General features: G+C 35.6%; 2 protein-coding genes across 4 annotated transcripts in view; both read right to left on the reverse strand.

The window, feature by feature from the left end:
- Nucleotides 1-369: 369 nt before the first annotated feature.
- LOC111425051 (Histone acetyltransferase Tip60) lies at nucleotides 370-4904 on the reverse strand. Of its 2 annotated transcripts, none has more exons than XM_023058805.2 (7): nucleotides 4691-4904; nucleotides 4564-4621; nucleotides 4444-4512; nucleotides 3871-4382; nucleotides 1125-1530; nucleotides 910-1072; nucleotides 370-852 (listed from the first exon to the last, which is right to left on the reverse strand). In XM_023058805.2, the coding sequence occupies exons 1-7, from the start codon at nucleotides 4739-4741 to the stop codon at nucleotides 636-638; spliced, it is 1476 nt and encodes a 491-aa protein (XP_022914573.1). In that variant the 5' UTR covers nucleotides 4742-4904; the 3' UTR covers nucleotides 370-635. The 2 variants fall into 2 exon arrangements, with proteins under 2 accessions (XP_022914573.1, XP_022914572.1); XM_023058804.2 differs by having other exon boundaries at nucleotides 1125-1533.
- Nucleotides 4905-7609: 2705 nt separating this feature from the next.
- LOC111424972 (E3 ubiquitin-protein ligase Trim9) overlaps nucleotides 7610-20120 on the reverse strand; it is an 80038-nt gene continuing 67527 nt past the window's right edge. The window contains exons 5-9 of one of the 2 annotated variants that reach the window (XM_023058711.2): nucleotides 19528-19560; nucleotides 16195-16334; nucleotides 10991-11129; nucleotides 8979-9203; nucleotides 7610-8918 (exon numbers count right to left, since the gene is read on the reverse strand). In XM_023058711.2, coding sequence (XP_022914479.1) covers nucleotides 8626-8918; nucleotides 8979-9203; nucleotides 10991-11129; nucleotides 16195-16334; nucleotides 19528-19560 — 830 coding nt within the window. In that variant the 3' untranslated portion in view covers nucleotides 7610-8625. The remainder of the gene's footprint in view (nucleotides 8919-8978; nucleotides 9204-10990; nucleotides 11130-16194; nucleotides 16335-19527; nucleotides 19561-20120) is intronic. The other variant, XM_023058712.2, reaches the window with a different exon arrangement.

Genomic DNA, 20120 nt, shown 5'->3' on the forward strand with positions numbered 1-20120 from the left:
AGCTAACATTTAAAATAACGGTTTCCACACACTGCAAAAAAAAGGAAAAAGCAGCTTTCATGCAACTATTTCTTAACAGAAGTGGTACAATATGGAGTAATTTTCATACCAACCTAAATTTACCATAGATCATAACATTCAGTTATTAAATGATGCGCCCTTATATCCAAAGGGACGCAAATTTTTCTGTCCTAGCTAGGCATATATTAATGATGAGATAAAGCTGATCCAGAAAAGTCTGCAACAGAAACGAATTATTGAGTTGAAGGATTTAAGAGTAAAAAATGGTAATGCAGTTAATTTGAGGAACATTCCCAGACGTTTAGGACATATTTTCTTGGAACAGGAAAAGAAATTCCTGGAAATAAATAAATTGAATGCATATTTTATTATATACAGAAATTGTAACATCATTTAACATGATTGTAATACTGATTAACGACAGTAATACATTACAAAATTCATACATCAGTCATTATTAATTTTTAGTCATCACCTAAATACAAAAAGATGTCCTTAAAAGCTTATATTCTTCACAGTGCGATGTTTGTTACGCTTAAAACCGATTTTACATAAATTTTCAAGAAATTGGACAGGTACTAAGTAAATCACTTTACAAAAAAATACAAAATAAATCACCATTTTGCCCGTTTCCCCCAATCTTTGGGCGTCCAATGTAAACATTTCGGATCGATTCGAATGTACCTAGTTTCCATCGCTTTTTTATGCGTTTGAATGATGTCTTTGTTTAAGGTGATGATGTATTGACCTTTGTAATAGTTGATGAGATTTAAATTTTGTAATGTTGAGATCACATCTTCTTTCTTAATACTAGTCAGTTCGCAGATTTCGCTTTAACAGAATCAAAACAGCAAAATTAAAAAGTTAAGATTTCTTTTTTGGGCTTACTTTATGGTAATTTGTGGTTTTTCGTTATCACCAACTGGTTTCATGGATAATAAAATTTCTAAAATCGTCTGCGCCCAATAACTTCTATACGAAAGTAAACCTAAATCGGATAATGGTTTTTCAGGAGATCCAGTCTTACCCTCAAATTTCGATAGTTCATAACCTAAAACAAATTTTATTTAAATCCATAAATCAAAATTATTTAAATGACTCACTAAATTCTATAAGTAATTTCCCATATCCTTTTCGTTGATACGGAGGCATCGTTAAAATACAAGCTACGTTATAATCTTCGGTAGATTCTTTTTCTTTCGAAAAATACCCGACAATGTGAAATCCTCGATTATCGAACACTGTCATTACGTAAAAAAGGAACGGATCCGTATCGTAGTACAAAGTTTTATGGTCCAAAAATAATTTCGCCAGCAAACACAAATTTTGAGCGTAACATTTGTTTTTGCGACCGTCGATTTCAAAGAACGATATGTTTTCTTTACGGTAAATTTCGTTACCGGGAGGATGTCTTAAATTACATTTAGCTAGGTGTCGTTCTAAACACTTGCGACTTTTACGATATTTTAAACAAAATTCGCAAATATAAATGCATGGAATTCCAACCATCTCCTTTTTTGTAACGGTAAAAAAGATGTTGCCCCAAAAGAAAAAAAAAATACAAATAAAACAATCTCAGAATCACACGTTTATTAGTTTTTATGGTACAATTCAAGAATCATCATGTTAAAGTTTCGACGTGACGTCATCGACCTTGCTACGGTTGTTGGATATCGTTGTTTACTATCTATAAACTAAAGATCACCTAAAATCTATACCTGATGCGCCCTCTTTAACTTATTGCTGCCTGAATACTAGATACTGTTGGAAAAAGACTAATTATTGCTATCAGAAGATTAAATACTGCTGATAAAAGACTAAAAACTGCTTGAAAGACGGAAATACTATTTCAAAAAATTGCCTACTGATTTTAAATGCTGGATATTGCAGAAAAAGACCACAACTTACTTGGAAAAGACTAGATACTGTTGTCGAAATAATACCTATTGCTTCCAGAATGCTAAACACTGCCGTTAAAAGTTTTGACCTACTTGGACAGGTGGAATAGAGATATTCTTTCCGAAAAGAATGTTAGATAGTGCTGGAAAAGACTAGTAACTGCTTGTAAAGAAGAGATATGCCTCCCAAAAAGCTACCTAATGCTGCCAGTATGCTAAATACTACTGGAAAAGACTAATAACTACTTGGAAAGAAGAGATATGCTCTCCAAAAACGGTACCTACTGATTACCAAAATGCTAGATACTGGTGGAAAATATTACATTCTGCTTGGAGAAGACTACATAGTGCTAACAAACAACTACAAACTGATTGGAAAGACGAGATACTGCATCCATGACTACTTACTGCTTTTAGAGCGCTATATACTACTAGAAAAGATTACGACCTGCTTGGAGAAGACTAAATACTGCTGGGAGAAACTATTATCTGCTTGGAAAGACAAGATACTGTTTCCAAAAAACTATTAACTACTTTCAGAATGCTAAATATTGTTGGAAAGACTACTAATTGCTTGGAGAAAGCTAGATATTGTTGGCAAAGACTATTTCATGGTTTCAGAAGACTATATACTGCTGTCAAAACGCTACTAAGTGTTTGGGGATTACAATACTACTAGCTGAAGACTATTTACTGAAACAATTCTTCTGTTGAGTGATATCTTTCTAAACGTTACACCTAATTTACTGATTTATGGACCAGAAGGTGGGTTGTAAATTCCGGGTTGTCGTTTGTCTGAAGACACACGACTAAACCCGATACGTTCTAGTTCTAGGAATAGTATCAGTTCTGGTTTTACACTAGCACTATCACTAGAACTAACACAAGACTTAGAACTAGAATCATTCGGGTTTAGCCGTCTTGAAAGACGTGCGGCTAAATCCGAATGATTCTAGTTCTAGGTCTAGTGTTAGTTCTAGTTTTGTACTAGCATTGTCACTAGAACTAACACAAGACCTAGAACTAGAATCATTCGGGTTTAGCCGTCTTGACAGACGTGCGGCTAAATCCGAATGATTCTAGTTCTAGTGTAAGTTCTAGTTTTGCACTAACACTATCACTAGTACTAACACAAGACTTGAACCTAGAATCATTCGGATTTAGCCGTCTTGAGAGACGTGGGGCTAAATCCGAATGTTTCTAGTTTTTGGTCTAGTATTAATTCTAGTTTTGCACTAGAACTAACATAAGACCTAGAACTAGAATCATTAGGGTTTTGCAGTCTTGAGAGACGTGCGGCTAAATCCGAATGTTACTAGTGTTAGTTCTAGTATTAACACAGAGTCTATTGTCACACAGTCTATCTAACGACAGGTAGTCAGTCGTTATGCATTGAAACCCTAAGAAAAACAAGGGTGTTTCAATATACGTTGTAACATCGCCGAGTTTAGTGAAAATAACTTTACTTTCAAGTTTATCAGATTGATTTTGTGCGTGGCTATAAAATAAACAATTTGTAGGTACATGTTGAACCAGTTTAATAGAAAAATGCATGGTTAACATTGCTTGTGACGTCACAAAACGTGATATCACATCGAAACTTTAATGTGATTTTTCTTTCTATTTTTAACGTGTTTTTTTGGGTCATTTCACATTGATTAAAAAAAAATCTTGGTATTTAAATAAAATAACTTTTATCACGCTATAAAAATTAATATATTCAGAACCAGTTTTGGCTAATAAGCCATAATCAGTTGAATCTTTAATTCAATATCTTTGTTAGTTTAGATTCAGCTGATGATGGCTTCTTAGCCAAAAGCGGTTCTGAATATTTAAATACCAAAATTTTATTTACATTTATGATTCACAACATGGATTGTCAAAGATAAAAAAAAATCGTCGATTTTTAAAATGATGATTCTTGAATTTTTCCTTTTTTATTTTTTTTTACCTGTGGATAAGGTGCAAAATACCACGGTTTAATCCTATGCCTTCCTAATTCGATCATATCAACATTTTTCATCCTAGTAATAACATCATCATGATGAGAAACCATACTACCTGATTGTCTAGGACCAGGGGGTGGTTGACTGGTTGGAGTTTGATTTTGTGTGGGTTGTTGAGGTTGTGGAGTATGAGGTGTTAAAGGCATTTGGGGTGTATGTGGAGTGTAAGGTAAAGAAGGAGGTGCATCCATGGAGTCTTCACTTTCCAACGAAGGCAACTTTCTTTTTTTGTTATGAATGGTTTTTCTTAAAGCAGCTGCTAAGACTGCACTTCCATTTACTAACTCACCACTACTTGATACAGGACTTGAGGGTCTCGACACAGACCCTCCAGCCCCAATGTGAACTTTTTTAGGCGTTGAAACACCCGTATTACTTCCACCATCTCGTCTGGGGAAATGGACTTTTCTCGTATCGAGAGATTCTTCGGTAACCCACTCATCCAGTCGCTTATTAACTGATTTATTTTAAAACGATTAGATGAAATAATAACCAATTAAATAATCAATTTAACTTACAATCAACATAATGAACATAGTATTGCCTTTTACCCTGGTTATCTTTTATACTTATTATTTCTGCCAAAGCTAAAATACACCAAATAGTAACGATTTATTATTAGAAACGAGATGACTTACGCCAATCGTCGGTTCCTTTCATATGAACCGGCAATCGACATCCTTCTATTAAAGAAGACTGAAATCGTGAAAACAAACAAAGTGAGGTTATGTTTGGCGAAGGTGGTTTATGTTTCGTTTTACTTACGACGGAATCGCATATTGTGGTATCGTCAATGTCTTCCATTTCCACTTTCATCGATACGGTTTTATCGGAATAGAAATATTTCAAAAACAAGGGTTTTAATACGAAAAAATCGTACTATTGTTAAATCGAGTACGGCTAACTTCACACCAATGATGCCAACATATAAATGTTTGTAAATCCAACAATGGAAATGAATTTTAAATGTTGAGGTGAAATGAAGAATAACTTGTTATAAATAATTAAATAAAAACAATTTAAATTAAAATAATAAAGACTATTTAAGTTTGACATTTTTGTACATAACCTAACAATTTCGTTTTTAAGAATTATTTAATATTACTTTTTGTTACCATACCTTATTGTATTTATATAATTTTGATTTTCAACTCCATCTTCATCTTCTATTTCGTTGTATTTATTTTATTACTAACTTTTAAAACAATTAATAAATATAAGAAATAAACTTTTAAACAAATTTTTATGTTTGGTTAGTGTCGACATCTATTATCATTATTTACCATTAACTTTGTGATAATTTTCGACGAAAATTAATTTTTAATTTTAATTAAAACTTAATCAAATAATTTAATTAGTTATATGTAAAAATTATATTAATGGTATTAAATTTATTTGAAAATTTAAACTTTGGGTATAAAATCTCAAATAGTAGCGCCATCTTTAAAGGATCTCATTATTTAATTTTAAATAAATTTTTCTATCAATAATTAATTATTTTATTGTTTATAAAGTGTTTTTTAGATTAAATTCATCTCACCAATTAACAATAAAGACTTATTTATCTTTATTTGTGATATTAGATATTTCTATTGTTATAATGTTGGTAGGTCTGATTTTAAAATAAATTTTTTTTAAAATGGAGCGTCCTTTATATTTTATCATATTATGAATACAATTATGGTGCTTTCATCTCTTCTATGGTGCGTGGTAGTTGATGACTTGAAGAGAAAAAGGATTCACGATTCAAGGATATGCTGTGGACCTGGTAATCACAATCCGAGGTAAATATAGCACAATCATAACCTAACTAATGCAGAAAGCCCTACTACTTAGAACTGGGGTCTTAAATACATAGTAATAATCAGACCATTGGCTGCTTATACCTCACTGGTTTGGTGGCCAAAAACAAATCATAAGAGAGCACAACAACAGCTGGTAGCTAATCCAGCTATTAGCATGTCTTAATATAACGGGTGTAATGAGATTTTGTTCGAGGGCTGCTCTTGAAGCCCTACTCGGTCTTACACTATCAACTCTTCACTCAAGTTGATGAAGGATAACTTCAGAGGATACTTTGAAATCCCCAAGGACCCATGTCTAAAACACTTGATTGAAATTAAAACGGACCTCATACCGACAGAATGTAATTTCAACCAGCCATATAAGGTTATATTTAGAAGCAGTGATGATTGGATGAAGGGTGAACCTCAACTTAAAAGACTTAAGCTTGTCCCTTAGCTTGGATGTAACCATTTTTCATGAAGAAGTTTTTGCTATAAACTTCTGCACCATTTTGAACCTAGAAGAAGGACAGAAAGATGCATCCATAAATATGTTCACAGACAGTCGGGCCAAGGATGTTACTCTATGGTGGGTTCCAGGTCACAGAGACATTGAGGGCAATGAAAAGGTGGACAAGCTGGCCAAAGAGGAAGTGAAAATGCCCTTTATTGGACCCCAACCCGGTTGGGAGACCTTAAAGGTAGCCTTACGCTGGAAAGAACTTCCAGGTCATAAACAAGCAAAGAATAACTTTGTCCCAAAACAAAACCAAAGAGATTTTATGCCTCAGCAAAGGGGATCTAAGGTTGCTCTCACGCTTCCTGATCTCTTCCACATTAGACAAGCTGAGGAACATATACTATGTGAATGCGTTGCCAGAGGCACAAAATTGTCGGTATAGAAGGCCTTACAACTACCGACATAAAGGAACAAGACTTTGGAGCAATAGTGAGGTTCATCCAGGATCTACATTTGTCTTAAACATTTGGAGGGTTTAAGTTACAATAGATCTTATAGGTCGCGCTGACGAGAGGGGCCGCTCCTCTCAGCCCGGCAGCAATAATAATTTAGCTTGGTGTGCCGTTAGTCGGCGAGTATTTGTTGTTGGTAAAATTGGACATGTTCTATTTTGGTAGTCAAGTAGCGGCGATTAGCAGGTCACGTAACTCACTCGCACCCGCTGCCATCAGCGAGCAGCGCAGTCTGAACACGCAAGCAGTGCATCAGCGTCGATAAATCAGTACATGCCACGTGGTTCTTTATTTATGTTTGATGTCTTTTCTGTTAACCCACTCTTAACAACTGCGTAATTAATTGTTTGCGTGGACCCACGGACGACATGGTTGTTGAAAGCGACTAAATCTGGCGAGTAGCAACAGGCATTGTTGCCCGCCGCCTGACAAGCAGCCTAGTGTGATCTGTGCTTATTCAAAGATATATGATGTATTTGATACGTGATGTATGATATATGATAGGGAAACTAGTGTGGATACGTCAAAAAGCAAGAAACACCGAAATGAGAACGCTAAGAACGATTAAAGGAGTAACCCTGAGAGACTAGATAAAAAGCTCAGCTCAGCAATATTCGTCTAATTTCTAAATTTTCTCGATATTTATGCATCTCAGAGTAAAACTGAAAGAAAACAATGTTATTAAGAATAGAATTTGCTACAACTTTCACTATAAAAGTTTTTTGTAACCTGCTCTGAATCCCGAACATAGTAACGCTAAGGATTATCTTTCAGATAATCATATAATCGTATAATTCGTGAAGTTTATAGAACAAATAATCTCTCAATAGTACTTAGGGTGGCCCACATCCATAAACTTCAATCATTGTAGATTTGGTTTCACGTTCCGAATTTATTTAGATAATTTTATTGATTAAAACAGACGATATATTTGTTCGTATTTTATTATACAAACTTACGGATGTATTTACAAATAATGGTCACATGTATTTTAAACTAAAAATTCCCCATTACACAAAAACGACGATAATGATGTAAATTCATATTTACAATCATTCAACAAATAGTAACTTTAAAAAGATGATTTCGATATAAATTGTAGCTAAAAACTAATTATATTATGGCAGTATATAAAATAATATACATTGATACAACATGATTAACTAAAAATAAATGGAACAATAATAATAATTAATAATACAATTATTACGTTTATCTTTTACAACTAGATAAAGAATGAAGATTAGATTTATTTAGGTTAAGAGGATTTGTGTTATTGTTTCTGGGGTTAATTTTAAGCACAAAGATTTTTTTTCTTATTCGATATACAATCATTCAAACATTTTAAAAACATTTAAGATTTTTGTGTCCATTATTTTTTTAATATATTCACGAAGACTAGAAGTTATTAAGTAAATTTTTTTATGTGATCATAACGAAAGAATGCACAACTTCTGATGCACCATGATTCTTGGTAAACAGTCAGTCTTTTTTTCGTTTATTTATAATAATTTAAAAATCGCCCAATCAATAAAAAAAAACTACTTACTATAATAGTTTAGAGAAAAAATGATTAAAATAATTAGTAAATATTTATTAGCTTGGCTATAATAAGTATATAATTTCTTATATTTATGAGAGAATGTAGGTTTAATAGAAATAAAAAAATAAAGAAAAATCTTTGTAACAAAATAAAAAGTTTAGGGCTTATTTACATCGCATAATAAATTAATATTACGATATTAATTAAAATTCGTAATGCGGATATGTTATTTTATATAATAAAAAATCGATAAATAAAATATTAATGATAAACTATTTACAGAAAAGAATGCAATTTTTATATACAACTCAAATACGGTATTACAGTTGTGCCCAACTTTGCAAATTACTTAAAACTAAACTAGGATTTCTACGCAATATATTTTTATTTTATCCATCGTCCTATGTATCATCAATATCAGAAGGGGGATCCAGCGCTGTATGTAATGTTACACTAACACCCCTATTAATGCTTACCGCCGGATAAAAAACTCCGTATAAATCCCGAAAAGCAATCGTTCCTTGCGGTTCTTCGTTCACAAAGAACGCCAACGTATGTCTGTTCAAATCTAAAAGAACTCCAACTGTTCCTCCGGCTGATATCCCGCCTTCTACACGTTGTTCGTGACCACCGGCGTGTTGAAACCAAGAACGTTGACGATCTATGTACATCGCCCAACCTTTATCGTCCTTACCTAAAGAAATTGTTATGATAAAATTTTTTATTTAATTTTTTTCGTATTAGTTTTCCATACCCAACATTTTATCTCTACAGACATCTATTCTGGCAATGCCAAAGGCAGGATCGGTGTCTGCATCGAATTTATCGACGGTGAACTCCCAATAGTGAACGCCCCTGCTAAATCCAACGCTGCCCAAGGCGACACGATATTCCCAACCTTCACAGGTCACCCTAGTACTATCCTCTGAATATTGTAGTCCAGGACCCGATAGGATCGGGTCATACGTGAACCAGGCCACTGAAAACGCAAAAAAAAATGTTTTTAAAATTATTTATTCACTTTGATAGTTTAGTAGACAAATATAGGTTTTGGAATGAGGAAGAAGACGCTTTCGAAGTTTATGTCTATTTGCATACCAAAGCTGAGAGGGCTTTCGGAAGATGGGTTGGTAAACAGGGGCAACTTGGGAAGCGGAGGGGGGTTTATTTTTTTTTGGCGAAACCAAACATCTTTATTATAAAAACATTTAAAAAGAAATTGAGTGATTAAAATGTTTTATAATAGTTCCCATCAAGTTTATATGGACCACAATAAAAATTTTAAAGGCGTCGCAAGTCATTACTCGACAATATTGCGAATAAATCGCCTCGCCCGTTCCATTACGTCCGCACGAAAAGTCGTAATTCATCGTATGAGATTTTCCGTTATAGCGAAGGTCCGGATTATACGGTGAGTTTTCTTCGTAGATAAATAACGTAAAAGGACGTACAAGTATATTTCAGTACACTTTAACATGCAATGTGGTACCCTTTTACGGTTGGCACAAAAATATTTTTGTTTTTCATTTTGAAGATATTAAAAGTTTTATGTCTCCTAAGACGACTAAACCTGAATGTTTTTAGTTTTAAGTCTAGTGTTAGTTTTAGTGCTAGAAATCTGAAGTCTGAAGACGTACGGCTAAACCCGAAACTTTCTAGTTCTAGGTCTAGTGTTAGTTATGGTTTTAATTGGTGTTCTAATGGTAGTGTTCTAGCTTTAAGAATGATGATACTTAAATGGAAACTGTTTCAAAGCTAATAAGAAATAGAAAAAGCTCTTTGGTATGTGTCAAAATGGTTCTAACAAATAAGAAACATCTCAAGAATACTTAGTAGCAAATTGTAGCCTTAACACAATGACTGTAACATTTTTGCTCCCAGATGCATCAATGTAGAGAATTTTTCAAAAATGTCAAAATTAGAAGAGTGTTAAAAAAAAATGATATCCGGAGCATAATACAGAAAAGACAGAAATAATACAGAAAAACTTTTACTACAAAAGTTGTAGCAAATTGTACTCTTAACACAATGGAAAACTTTATAGTTCTAGGTCTAGTGTTAGTTCTAGTTTTAATTGTGATTCAGTACTATGTTGTTGTATATTTTTATTAAACTAACACTAGACGTCTCACAAGACGGCTAATCCCGAATGTTTCTAGTTTTAGGTCTACGGTTACTTTTAATGCTAGTGTTCTAGTTTTAAAAATGATGATACTTAAATGGAAACTGTTTCAAAACTAATAAGAAATAGAAAAAGCTCTTTGGTATGTGTCAAAATGGTTCTATTCAATAAGAAACATCTCGAAGATACTTGATAAAAAGAAAATAAGTTAAAATAATTAAATGGAATGTTGCCCATAAATTAGAAAGACTTGAAAAAAAGTGGGAATAATTGATTTTAGACCTATTACAAGAAACATTTTGATTTAGTCTTTTTACGAGTACTCTAATGGTTGAGTTAACCGAAAGTTCACGAATCGAACGTTTTAGAGCCTTAGGCTATTGAAGCGAAATTGGAAGGGTGATCTTTTAGAAGAGAAGATTTTCTTTCAGCACGGTTACTCGACAGGCGGATTCGATACGGTGGATATTTCGATTTATATTTGGATTTATGTGCACGTCTTTGCCGAAGCCTCTGCCGCGAGTTCTGTGAAATAATGGCGATACGCTCTGGCTTGTGTAAAGGTTACCGAACGTGTTGGGAATGTGGAGCGTGTTGGGTCTAGTTCCTTCAATCGATAAGATGATGCGGAGGAGCGAACCTACCTTCGGCCGTCTGAAGGCCGATCAAGTCGCTGTATTCGCCTTCGCCGGAACTATTGAACGCCTTCACTCGGGCATTGTACATGCAATGAAAATGCAGACCATCCACCGTGCATATTGTCTCGGTCCCACAATAAACTTCCTAAAAAAGAAAGAAAAAAGAATTAATAAAAATTTCAATCAACGTTTTGTTGGAAGATAATAATTTTATTTGTTTATTTATGATGACATAAAGTATGGGGACCTCCTTGAAGATAGAGGTTCTCCTCTTCTAAAACGCTATTAAGCGTTCATAATGTTAGGTAGGTTTCACCCTGAGGCCACGTTTCCTCACTAATCGCCATCCAGAATGGAATTACCACATCAATCCCGACGGTTTGGTAGACGTAAGTGGCCGTAGCTGCCCGTTCATTTGCATACCTACCCGTTTGCTAAATTACACCGGGAGCAAATTGAGTATGGTGTAAATGGAGTATGGATGTGTTACTACATAGAGGAGGTGACTTTACCACGTTAAAGGATCGAACATGCTTTCTAACCAACTCTCTAACACATCAACATAATCTACAACATTCCAAAACGATTTTAATTATCTTAAGATTCAAACTTTATAATATATATATTTATATTTATTATATATAGTAATTCGTAGTGCGTCACGGATGAAATCTCGGATCGACCACAATAACATACAGTGTGTTCATTAATTATTAATTATTTAAGTATGCAACCAATATCACAGCGTAATACGCAAATCGCGTATACTGTGATATTGGTTGCATAGTTGCAATGATGACGTTGGGTACGATTTCATTAACACACTGTATATATAAAACAATTAGTTTTAAAGTTTCGCATTTATTTGCAAATTTTGCATGTACTAAAAGACTTTGTATAAACTTTGATTCATAAGTTAGTTTGAAATAGTGTACAAGAGGGTCGCATTTGTGGGTAGAAAAGTTTTTGTGCATTCTAACATCAGTCAACTTCGGCCGTCGGCTGCGAATGTCTGTTAATTAAAGTCAGTTGCCGAGTCCGCACACTCCTCTCTACGTATTGCGAAGCGGGCGCGTTCTGGTGATTACCACTTCCGGCAGTTGCCAATTTGCGAGTCTCCACGGTCGCGAAGACAATGCGGTTGTCGACGCCGCATCCGTAACAATTAAAATCGACGCCGTTTCGGAGATAATTTCGTGACTACGTCAACGTAAAGGAAGATTTTGCTTTAAAGGTGGTGCAAAAAAAATCTTTTATATAATATATTTCTTTGTATTTAGATACAATAACGTTCTTTGTATTCCCTTTTTTTCTTTCGTAACGTTTAGCTGCCAAATTCACTCCACGTTCGAACCATCCCCACATAATTGCGCAGTATAAAAAGCATCACCCTCGTTGAGAAAAAAAAAAATCCGTTGACGTTGCGTTCAAATCCAAAAAAAAGACGTCGTAAAAAAGCCATTAATATTCCCGTTTCGAGCCAATCAAACTCAGATTAAACGAAAGTTCGCGTGTTACGTATCGCGACGCCAACAACCCCGTCGCTCTGTCCAAGAGATGTACGGGCGCCATTCTTTGTTTGGTAAACTTTGGAGAGGTCGGTTTTTGCGGGACCGTCTAATTGAAATTGATTAAATTTTAATATGCGACCAACGGAGGTGAACTTGCCTTGTTGGTTGGTAAGTTGGGGGCGTCTCGCCTCATGAATATGTACGCGCGTTTTCTGGATAGGGGCAACCGCCCCCGCGATGCCATGAACTGCTCGATAAGGGCAATTTTCGTGTAGGCCAACTACGTATTACTACAGTTTATGGATAGGGGGTGGAACTCGGTGGGCTTTTGCTTGCTCGTCTTTATTAGATGGGGAGAACGAAAAAAAAATGTAAAAAATCAGTAGGGAATGTTTTTTATTCGTTTTCTTTTTCATAAATATGTATGAGAAAATGTGATAAGAAAATGTTTTGGTAATGGATTATTAATTATTATTTAAACAGATGGAAAAACCGTTATCTATCTTTAGATGTATCTACACAACAGTCACGTTTCGATGACATCAGCTGGTAGTGCGGTACGCAATCCATATTTCGTTCTGGCATTTGCATACAGACTGTGCGAAACCTGACATGATAACATCTATCAAATTAACGTGATGCTAGCACCGAATCTGGTTTAGTTCTATTTGATGTCAACTCAACCCCATCCTATAATACGATTTATTATATTTATATGTATCTATTAATTAATTTATTTATAAAGAAAATAAGTGGAAAATATCTTCGGGGTTACTGGATGATTTTGATGTTTATTTATCCGCAACGACATCACCGCTGGATATGAGCCCATATAGATATCTCATATATTTCTTAAATCCTAATCGTTGAAGATATGCAGAAAAAACAACAAAAAGGGTTGTACAAATTATAATTTTCTCCTAGATTGATGCGACCATGCAGGACTCTGGAATGAGCAAGTTTCATGAGTGCTAATGAAGAGACTGCCGATTTCCAGAAATTGCAAATCAACATCTAAAAAATCCAAAAAGATCGTCCACACCACATGAAACGCAGGCAGCGCAAAATGGATTATTCATCATATTGTGGCAGATCAAGCAAATGGAACGCGTTAGCCTAGATTGAAAAATGCCGCGGTCTAATCAGAATACTTATACACGTGGCATGAGGGTTTTCGTTTGTTTAGACATGGCTGTTTCGAGAATTGAGAACACAATCTCAAGTAAAGTGACATTCATCTGTTAAGAGAATACGCCGTGGAAATAGGGGCTCATGCAGCAGTGCAGAAACCATGTACAGAACTCAAAACATGGTACAAAATCGGCTGGAAGTAATGAATGTATCCTTTGGAGGTGATATGGACGTAGTTGTTATTCCTGCAGAACGTTCCAAACAATGCTGGGAGCAACATCATGCATACTGCATAATATTCTTCAACGTGATGCAGTATGGCCTTTTCCAATTTGGGAGTTCGGCGTCTTCTTGGATTGCCAAAGTTATTAGTGCAGGCGGTGAAACCGTTGTGTAATTGTGGAGCAGCTCTTCCATTACCTGTGTTCTGAAAACGTATTGCTCTAACACTGAAAGACACGTGAATGAGACTGAAACTAGCTCCGAGGGGTAGGAGACGTCAATTGACATTACCTCATCCGAAGTGAACACCTTACGTCATGTAACTAAGCAAACCTGTTTTCAAACGGCTGTAGCACACGGACACGGTATATTTTTGACATGGGTTCCAATTCAAAACATTATCTACTTAATCTCCTCTCCAAGTCCTAGATGTTTGTAAAGGGAATTTTAGATCACCCTGTAAACTCAGATGTAGGTATGTAAGCCCTTGAGATTTAATGCAAGAACTGTAGGCGCAAAATCTCGGCATTAATTCCTTGATTTTCTCTTTGATGCATTTCATGCAATGCTCATTTAATTTTACATCTCATTGGTCTTCGATTCTACAATTTTCTATACTCCAGACTGATATTTATAAGGAACGAACAGCTCCAAAGTGCAACGTGACTATCTACTTCTATGGCGTGATAGCACGATGTCAGAATTTGGTCTCCTTTATGAAGCTGCTTATCCCTAAACCAACACCTTACACCCAACCTAACTCAACCCACTTCAACTCAACCCAATCTAACCCAACCTTTTTTTTATTTACGAGGTCGAGGAAAATCTGCTACCAGACATCCGGCCTGGGATCTTGAGCGCCCACTAAAAACCCATTTCCTCATCTACCTGCGGAACCGCCAACAGACATTTCTTGAGGTGTCCATCTAACAACTGGGCTTCTTCCATTTTCGGCCTCTTCTTCATCACTCATCCCGTTTCATTCGGTACTGCATCCATGAGATAATATAAAATAAAAGGAACCCAACCCATCTACTTTTTGGCTTTCTCCGACACTCCTCTTACCATCAAAATCGTCTTAGGGAAATCCTATTTAATATCTTCGCGCGGAGCATGGACTATACGCATGGAGTACATGAAAATGTAAGTAGGTCTTTATTGTATCTCATTTTCCACAAACCGATCCACAGATTCGCCCCAAAATCTTCTAACACAACCATAGCAGAGTACATAGAGGCCCATAGAATCATTACAGTTTTATTTTATGGATTATTATGTTCAAATTAGTGTCATAACAAGCTTTTTAAATCGATTATTATAAAATTAAGTAATAATTTTAAAAAGTCATTTCAAAACCACAATAAATAACGCATTTCACGGTTATCAAGGCACGAATCCACGTTGTAGTGATCACCGGGGGGGATTCCCCTATACACGATCCAATTAAAAAGTTCATTTGGCCTGGTCCAGACGCGTTTATAGCGCTATATTGGCGCGGTAATTAGGCCGTTATGCGCTCCCGGACGTCGTCGTAGCAGGGATCGAAATCGCGAACGTCGCGACGTTCCGAGGGTCGATTCTAGAGACTCACGCGTCGAGGGGTGGAAAGATTAATGGTCACGGCGCGTCCTGAGTCCTGACTCATTGGCGATATACATGAAATGACGCACTGGAAATGGGCGGAGAAATAACAACAACAAAAATTGAATTAATAAATTATGTGGTTTAACAAAGATGCTATTACAAATTTGTATGAAGATTATCTCGCGGTGTGTTCTAGTATAGCGAAAGGTAATTAATCGGTGAGTAACGACCGGCTTCAACCCTCTGGATCCGGAGCAAACTCATTATTAGCGAAGTAATTATCCCTAATCGATCTGGTTTCAATAAACTACTTTATGGCAGCCGTTAATATTTGTTGGATTAAGCACTTCGATTAATTAGTTCCTTTTTAGAAATTAATGAAGATTAGAATTTTTTTTTAAATTTTAAATTAATAGGTAAAGTAATCTACCTTTACTAACTAACTTTAAATTGCAATTTGCGACGTCGTCATCGCGTATTACAACTTAACAATTTTGAGGGGCCACGCCCACGATCTCTCCGACGTCAGCTCACCCCCGAAACCGCATCAAGTGGCCAATCACAAACTAATTCGAGAGCCCGTCCAACGATGGTTCACCGGGTCCTCGAACGTCCATAATTAATAACTTTGGTAATAACTTAGCCAGACGGTTCCAACGGTCGCCCTACAATACCCAACTTCCGAAACAATACAACACAAAATTTCGAAATACCACTTTCAATGTTAATTCCGAATGAAAATAAGTAAAAAAAAGTACTTACTCGAAATTCGCCTCCATTTCCATCGTCTAATTCCAAGACGTAACCTTCGACGTGGCTCTGCGGAGGTGGTTGCCAAGCTACTGTAACGGAGTTGTTTTCAGCGCTGCACTCTTCAGGGATTATTGTCGGCGCTGCAGGAGCTGCACGTGCGAGAGATAGAAATACAAAAAAAATAAAACGTTTTAGAAGTTGTCGTGTTCAGGAAGTGACGCTATCTCAAGAACGAACTACTGGAGCGAAAACTACGTCGACGGGATCATGCAATATTAATAAATAGAACTATACAGTGAATTTCACTTAAAATGCAATATACAAAAATATATTTCCATATAAAGTATGGTGTACCATACTTATTTTGTTCCACATAAAATGCAACATGTCAATATTATTTCGTTCTAATTTTGCACTAACACTATCACTAGAACTAACACAAGACCTAGAACTAGAATCATTCGGGTTTAGCCGTCTTGAGAGACGTGCGGCTAAATCCGAATGTTTCTAGATCTAGGTCTAGTGTTAATTCTAGTGCAAAACTAGAACTAACTTTAGAACTAGGACCATTCGGATTTCGCTAACTCTGGAAAGACTTTGTGATCGATACATTAGAGATTTCTGTCTTCCAACTAAACCAGTAAATCCTAATTAACACGCTTACACTCAGGGCAAGTCCACACTAACGGTTCTTCACTCAGTGACCAGCTTTGTTGGTGGAGCGATGGACCTAAAGGAATCCGCCCTGGGTGTTTTCATAGATATAGAGGGAGCTTTTGATAAAATAACTTTCTCTGATATTAATGATGCCTTGTTAGAGCATAATGTTCCACCGACTCTTTGTGGTTGGATTGAGAATACTCTCAAACATAGGATAGTTAAGCTTAGTGCTGGCGATGTCAGTGTTCAAGGAGGAGTTACTCGAGGCTGTCCACAAGGGGAGGTACTATCCCCACTTTTGTGGAACCTCACCCTGGCTAGCCTTTTGAAACGCCTCGCTGAAGCTAACTTTACCACAGTTGGTTACGCAGATGATTTAACCATTCTCCTCAAAGGCAAGTACATAAACGTGCTTTTAGATAGATAGCTCTATATAGGATGCAGATTCAGATAGGATGCAAGTAGCTCTCAAATTGATGAGGAAGTTTGGCAAGCCCAGAATGCCATCCCTTGCTAATACTCCATTGGTGTTGTCAAAAGAAGTCAAATATCTGGGTATCACACTTGACAATAAAATGACATGGAGAGCCCACCTAGAAAATAGAGTAAAAAAAGCGTACGTTGCATTCGATCAATGCCGGAGGGCTGTTAAGACATGGGGTTTGTCAAAAATGCCCTCTGGATTTACACGGCTGTAATCCGACCTATGCTTACATACAGTCTACATCCACTGCTGCACTTAATAAAGTACAGAACCTTGCGTGTTTGTATGTTACAGGTGCGCCGCGGACTACCCCCACTGCAGCCATGGAAAACATGTTGAACCTAACGCCACTTCATTTGTTCATCCAAGAGGTGGCACTGGTGACCATGATTCGACTGCGAGCAGTAAGAATTTTAATGGGTGAGAGATATAGCAAAAATGCCATTCTCTGGAATGAAATGGTGAACTATTCACCAATTCTGGAATGTATAACGGACTACAACACATTTTTACGAAGAAATATCTCACCCACCCAAGTTCCACAGAAGTAGAGGTAAAAAACAGCCTTAAAATTTACACTGATGGTTCAAGGAGACAGGAAGGAGGAAATCAAGGAAACTTGGTAGGTAAGACTTTTACAATTTACACTGATAGTAGACAAGCTATTTTAGCCCTGAGTAGAATAACAATTATCTCAGGACTTGTTATGGGTTGTCATCTGACATTGGAGAAGGCCGCAGTCCATAACTGTGTTATACTTCAATGGACAAAAGGACACTCGACTTGTTCAGGTAACAAGCACGCTGATAGGCTTGCCAAAAGGGCTGCCAAGCGAGCGCCATGTTCGCCTGAACCGATAATCGCTCCGTCCTTATCAACTCAGATTGAGATAATTAAAGATTTTACTCACAAAAAGTTTATGAACTGATGGGATAGGGTTAAGGGCTGCGATCTGTCTAAGGAAGTATTACATTATCCCTCAGCAGTAGTTCTAGTTTTGCACTATCACTAGAACTAATACTAGACCTAGAAAACTCAGGGTTGTCATAAGAACGTCACCTTTTTCCAACCAAAACTGTTCTTTTGCAAAACTACCCAAAACCTGAATGTTTCTAGTTCTTGGTCAAATGTTAGTTCTAGTGACAATGCTAGGTAGCGTTAGTTAGCATTAGATACCATTGTGTTGCATATTCTTATTGAATCAAAACTAGATATCTAGTTTTGCACTAACACTATCACTAGAACTAACACAAGACCTAGAACTAGACTACCCAATGTCTGTACTATTAAGCTATATTGCATTTTATGTGGGACAGTGCAAATACATAGTAGTTTCGTAACTATGGTTATTATTGCATTTATATATTGCGATTTATATGAAATTCCTGGTATACCACTAATGAAAACAAGAAATGAAAAATTTTAAATTGGAATTATTACTCAAAAAAGTAATAAATAATGAACACCTCTGAAACATTTCAGCGGTATATTTTCCAACGCAATCGTTAAACAACGTCAACAGGAACGCGTGATTATTTTAAAATATGCAAAAGGTTTTATTTGGATGTTAACAATCTCAATTTTATCAAATAAAAATGTATGGGTGATATAAATTAAAAAATGTTTTAAATAATAAAAAGGTTTTCGAGAAATAATTGTAAGTTAGAGTCGATCCAATAAATATTGTTGGTCGACCATTATTTGAAGTTACTGTCCCGTTTTAGTCGCTCTCTCTTAATTGAGTTTTGGAAACTGTTCAATAAACGTAACCCGTCGGCAATCCAACAGGATTGTTCCTGCGGATCACGTCCATGGAACTATCCTCGAGCATTGTTCGCTAGCGAAGGTAAAGGAAAGTTCCTTTCACGCCGTACCGTCCAAATAAACAATACAAAGTTCCTTCCATCTATCTTTTTCTTATTTGATATTTGAGAACAATAGGAAGTGTGATTGGCAAACGTTGTTCAAGAAAGCTTTAGAAGTAAATAAATAAACAAAAACGAAGGAACGCGGAAAAAAGTTTTTTATTACTTTTACGTTAAAAAGTTAAAAGAATAAAACATGCCAATTGAATAAGTTAGCAGTAAACTTTTCAAATAGGAAAAAAGCATTCTAAATTTTTAAGGAACATTAATTATTTAGTATCCATGCTTCTTATAATAAAAATAAGAAAGATTCTCCAATTAGATTATTTTTACCTGCAGGAACTCTTTCTTCTCCATCTTTGTATGCTAACCAAATAAAATTGAAAGATAAAATAATCGTGTTGTTTACGTTTAGCAATTTATTAACAAGTTGAAATCAACTTTGATTATTCCTTATTAAAAGGTTAATTTAAAGTTCATCCTACAATTCAACGAACTATAAATATAGTAAATATCGATATAACGAATTAATATGAGAAAGGAAGTGTTCGTTATAGCCAGAAGTTCGTTATATATATAATTAGAACTAACACTAGAACTAGAAAGATATATTTCACTTTTTCACCTAATAATAAGCATTTGGAACTTATTATGTTTTTGACAAGATGTTCTCTTCCCCAAAATGATTTTAATTACACTTCTTCTCTTTATTTTTCGCTTTTTCATGTAATGATTTCTTCTGCCTTCATTAATAAAGTTATTTCCAGCAAGAATGTTTTGATTCCGACTGACATTTCCTTTCTAAACAAAATGTTTTGTTTCTGCACTCAATTTTTTCTTCTCCAAACATTACGGTGGAACTTCCACACTTGATATTTCACTTTTTACCTAATAATTTGTATTTGGCAATGATGTTATGTTTTTGA

This window comes from Onthophagus taurus, chromosome 11 (assembly GCF_036711975.1).
Source record: "Onthophagus taurus isolate NC chromosome 11, IU_Otau_3.0, whole genome shotgun sequence".
NCBI classification, from domain to species: Eukaryota; Metazoa; Arthropoda; class Insecta; order Coleoptera; family Scarabaeidae; genus Onthophagus; species Onthophagus taurus.

Excerpts from the sequence above, each read along its gene's own strand:
- LOC111425051 (XM_023058804.2), bottom strand. The coding sequence starts at position 4,741 with ATGAAAGTGGAAATGGAAGACATTGACGATACCACAATATGCGATTCC. Across the intron at positions 4,622-4,690 it reads CCACAATATGCGATTCCGTC|TCTTCTTTAATAGAAGGATG; the intron begins GTAAGTAAAACG and ends TCACGATTTCAG. Across the intron at positions 4,383-4,443 it reads CTATGTTCATTATGTTGATT|TTAATAAGCGACTGGATGAG; the intron begins GTAAGTTAAATT and ends AAAATAAATCAG.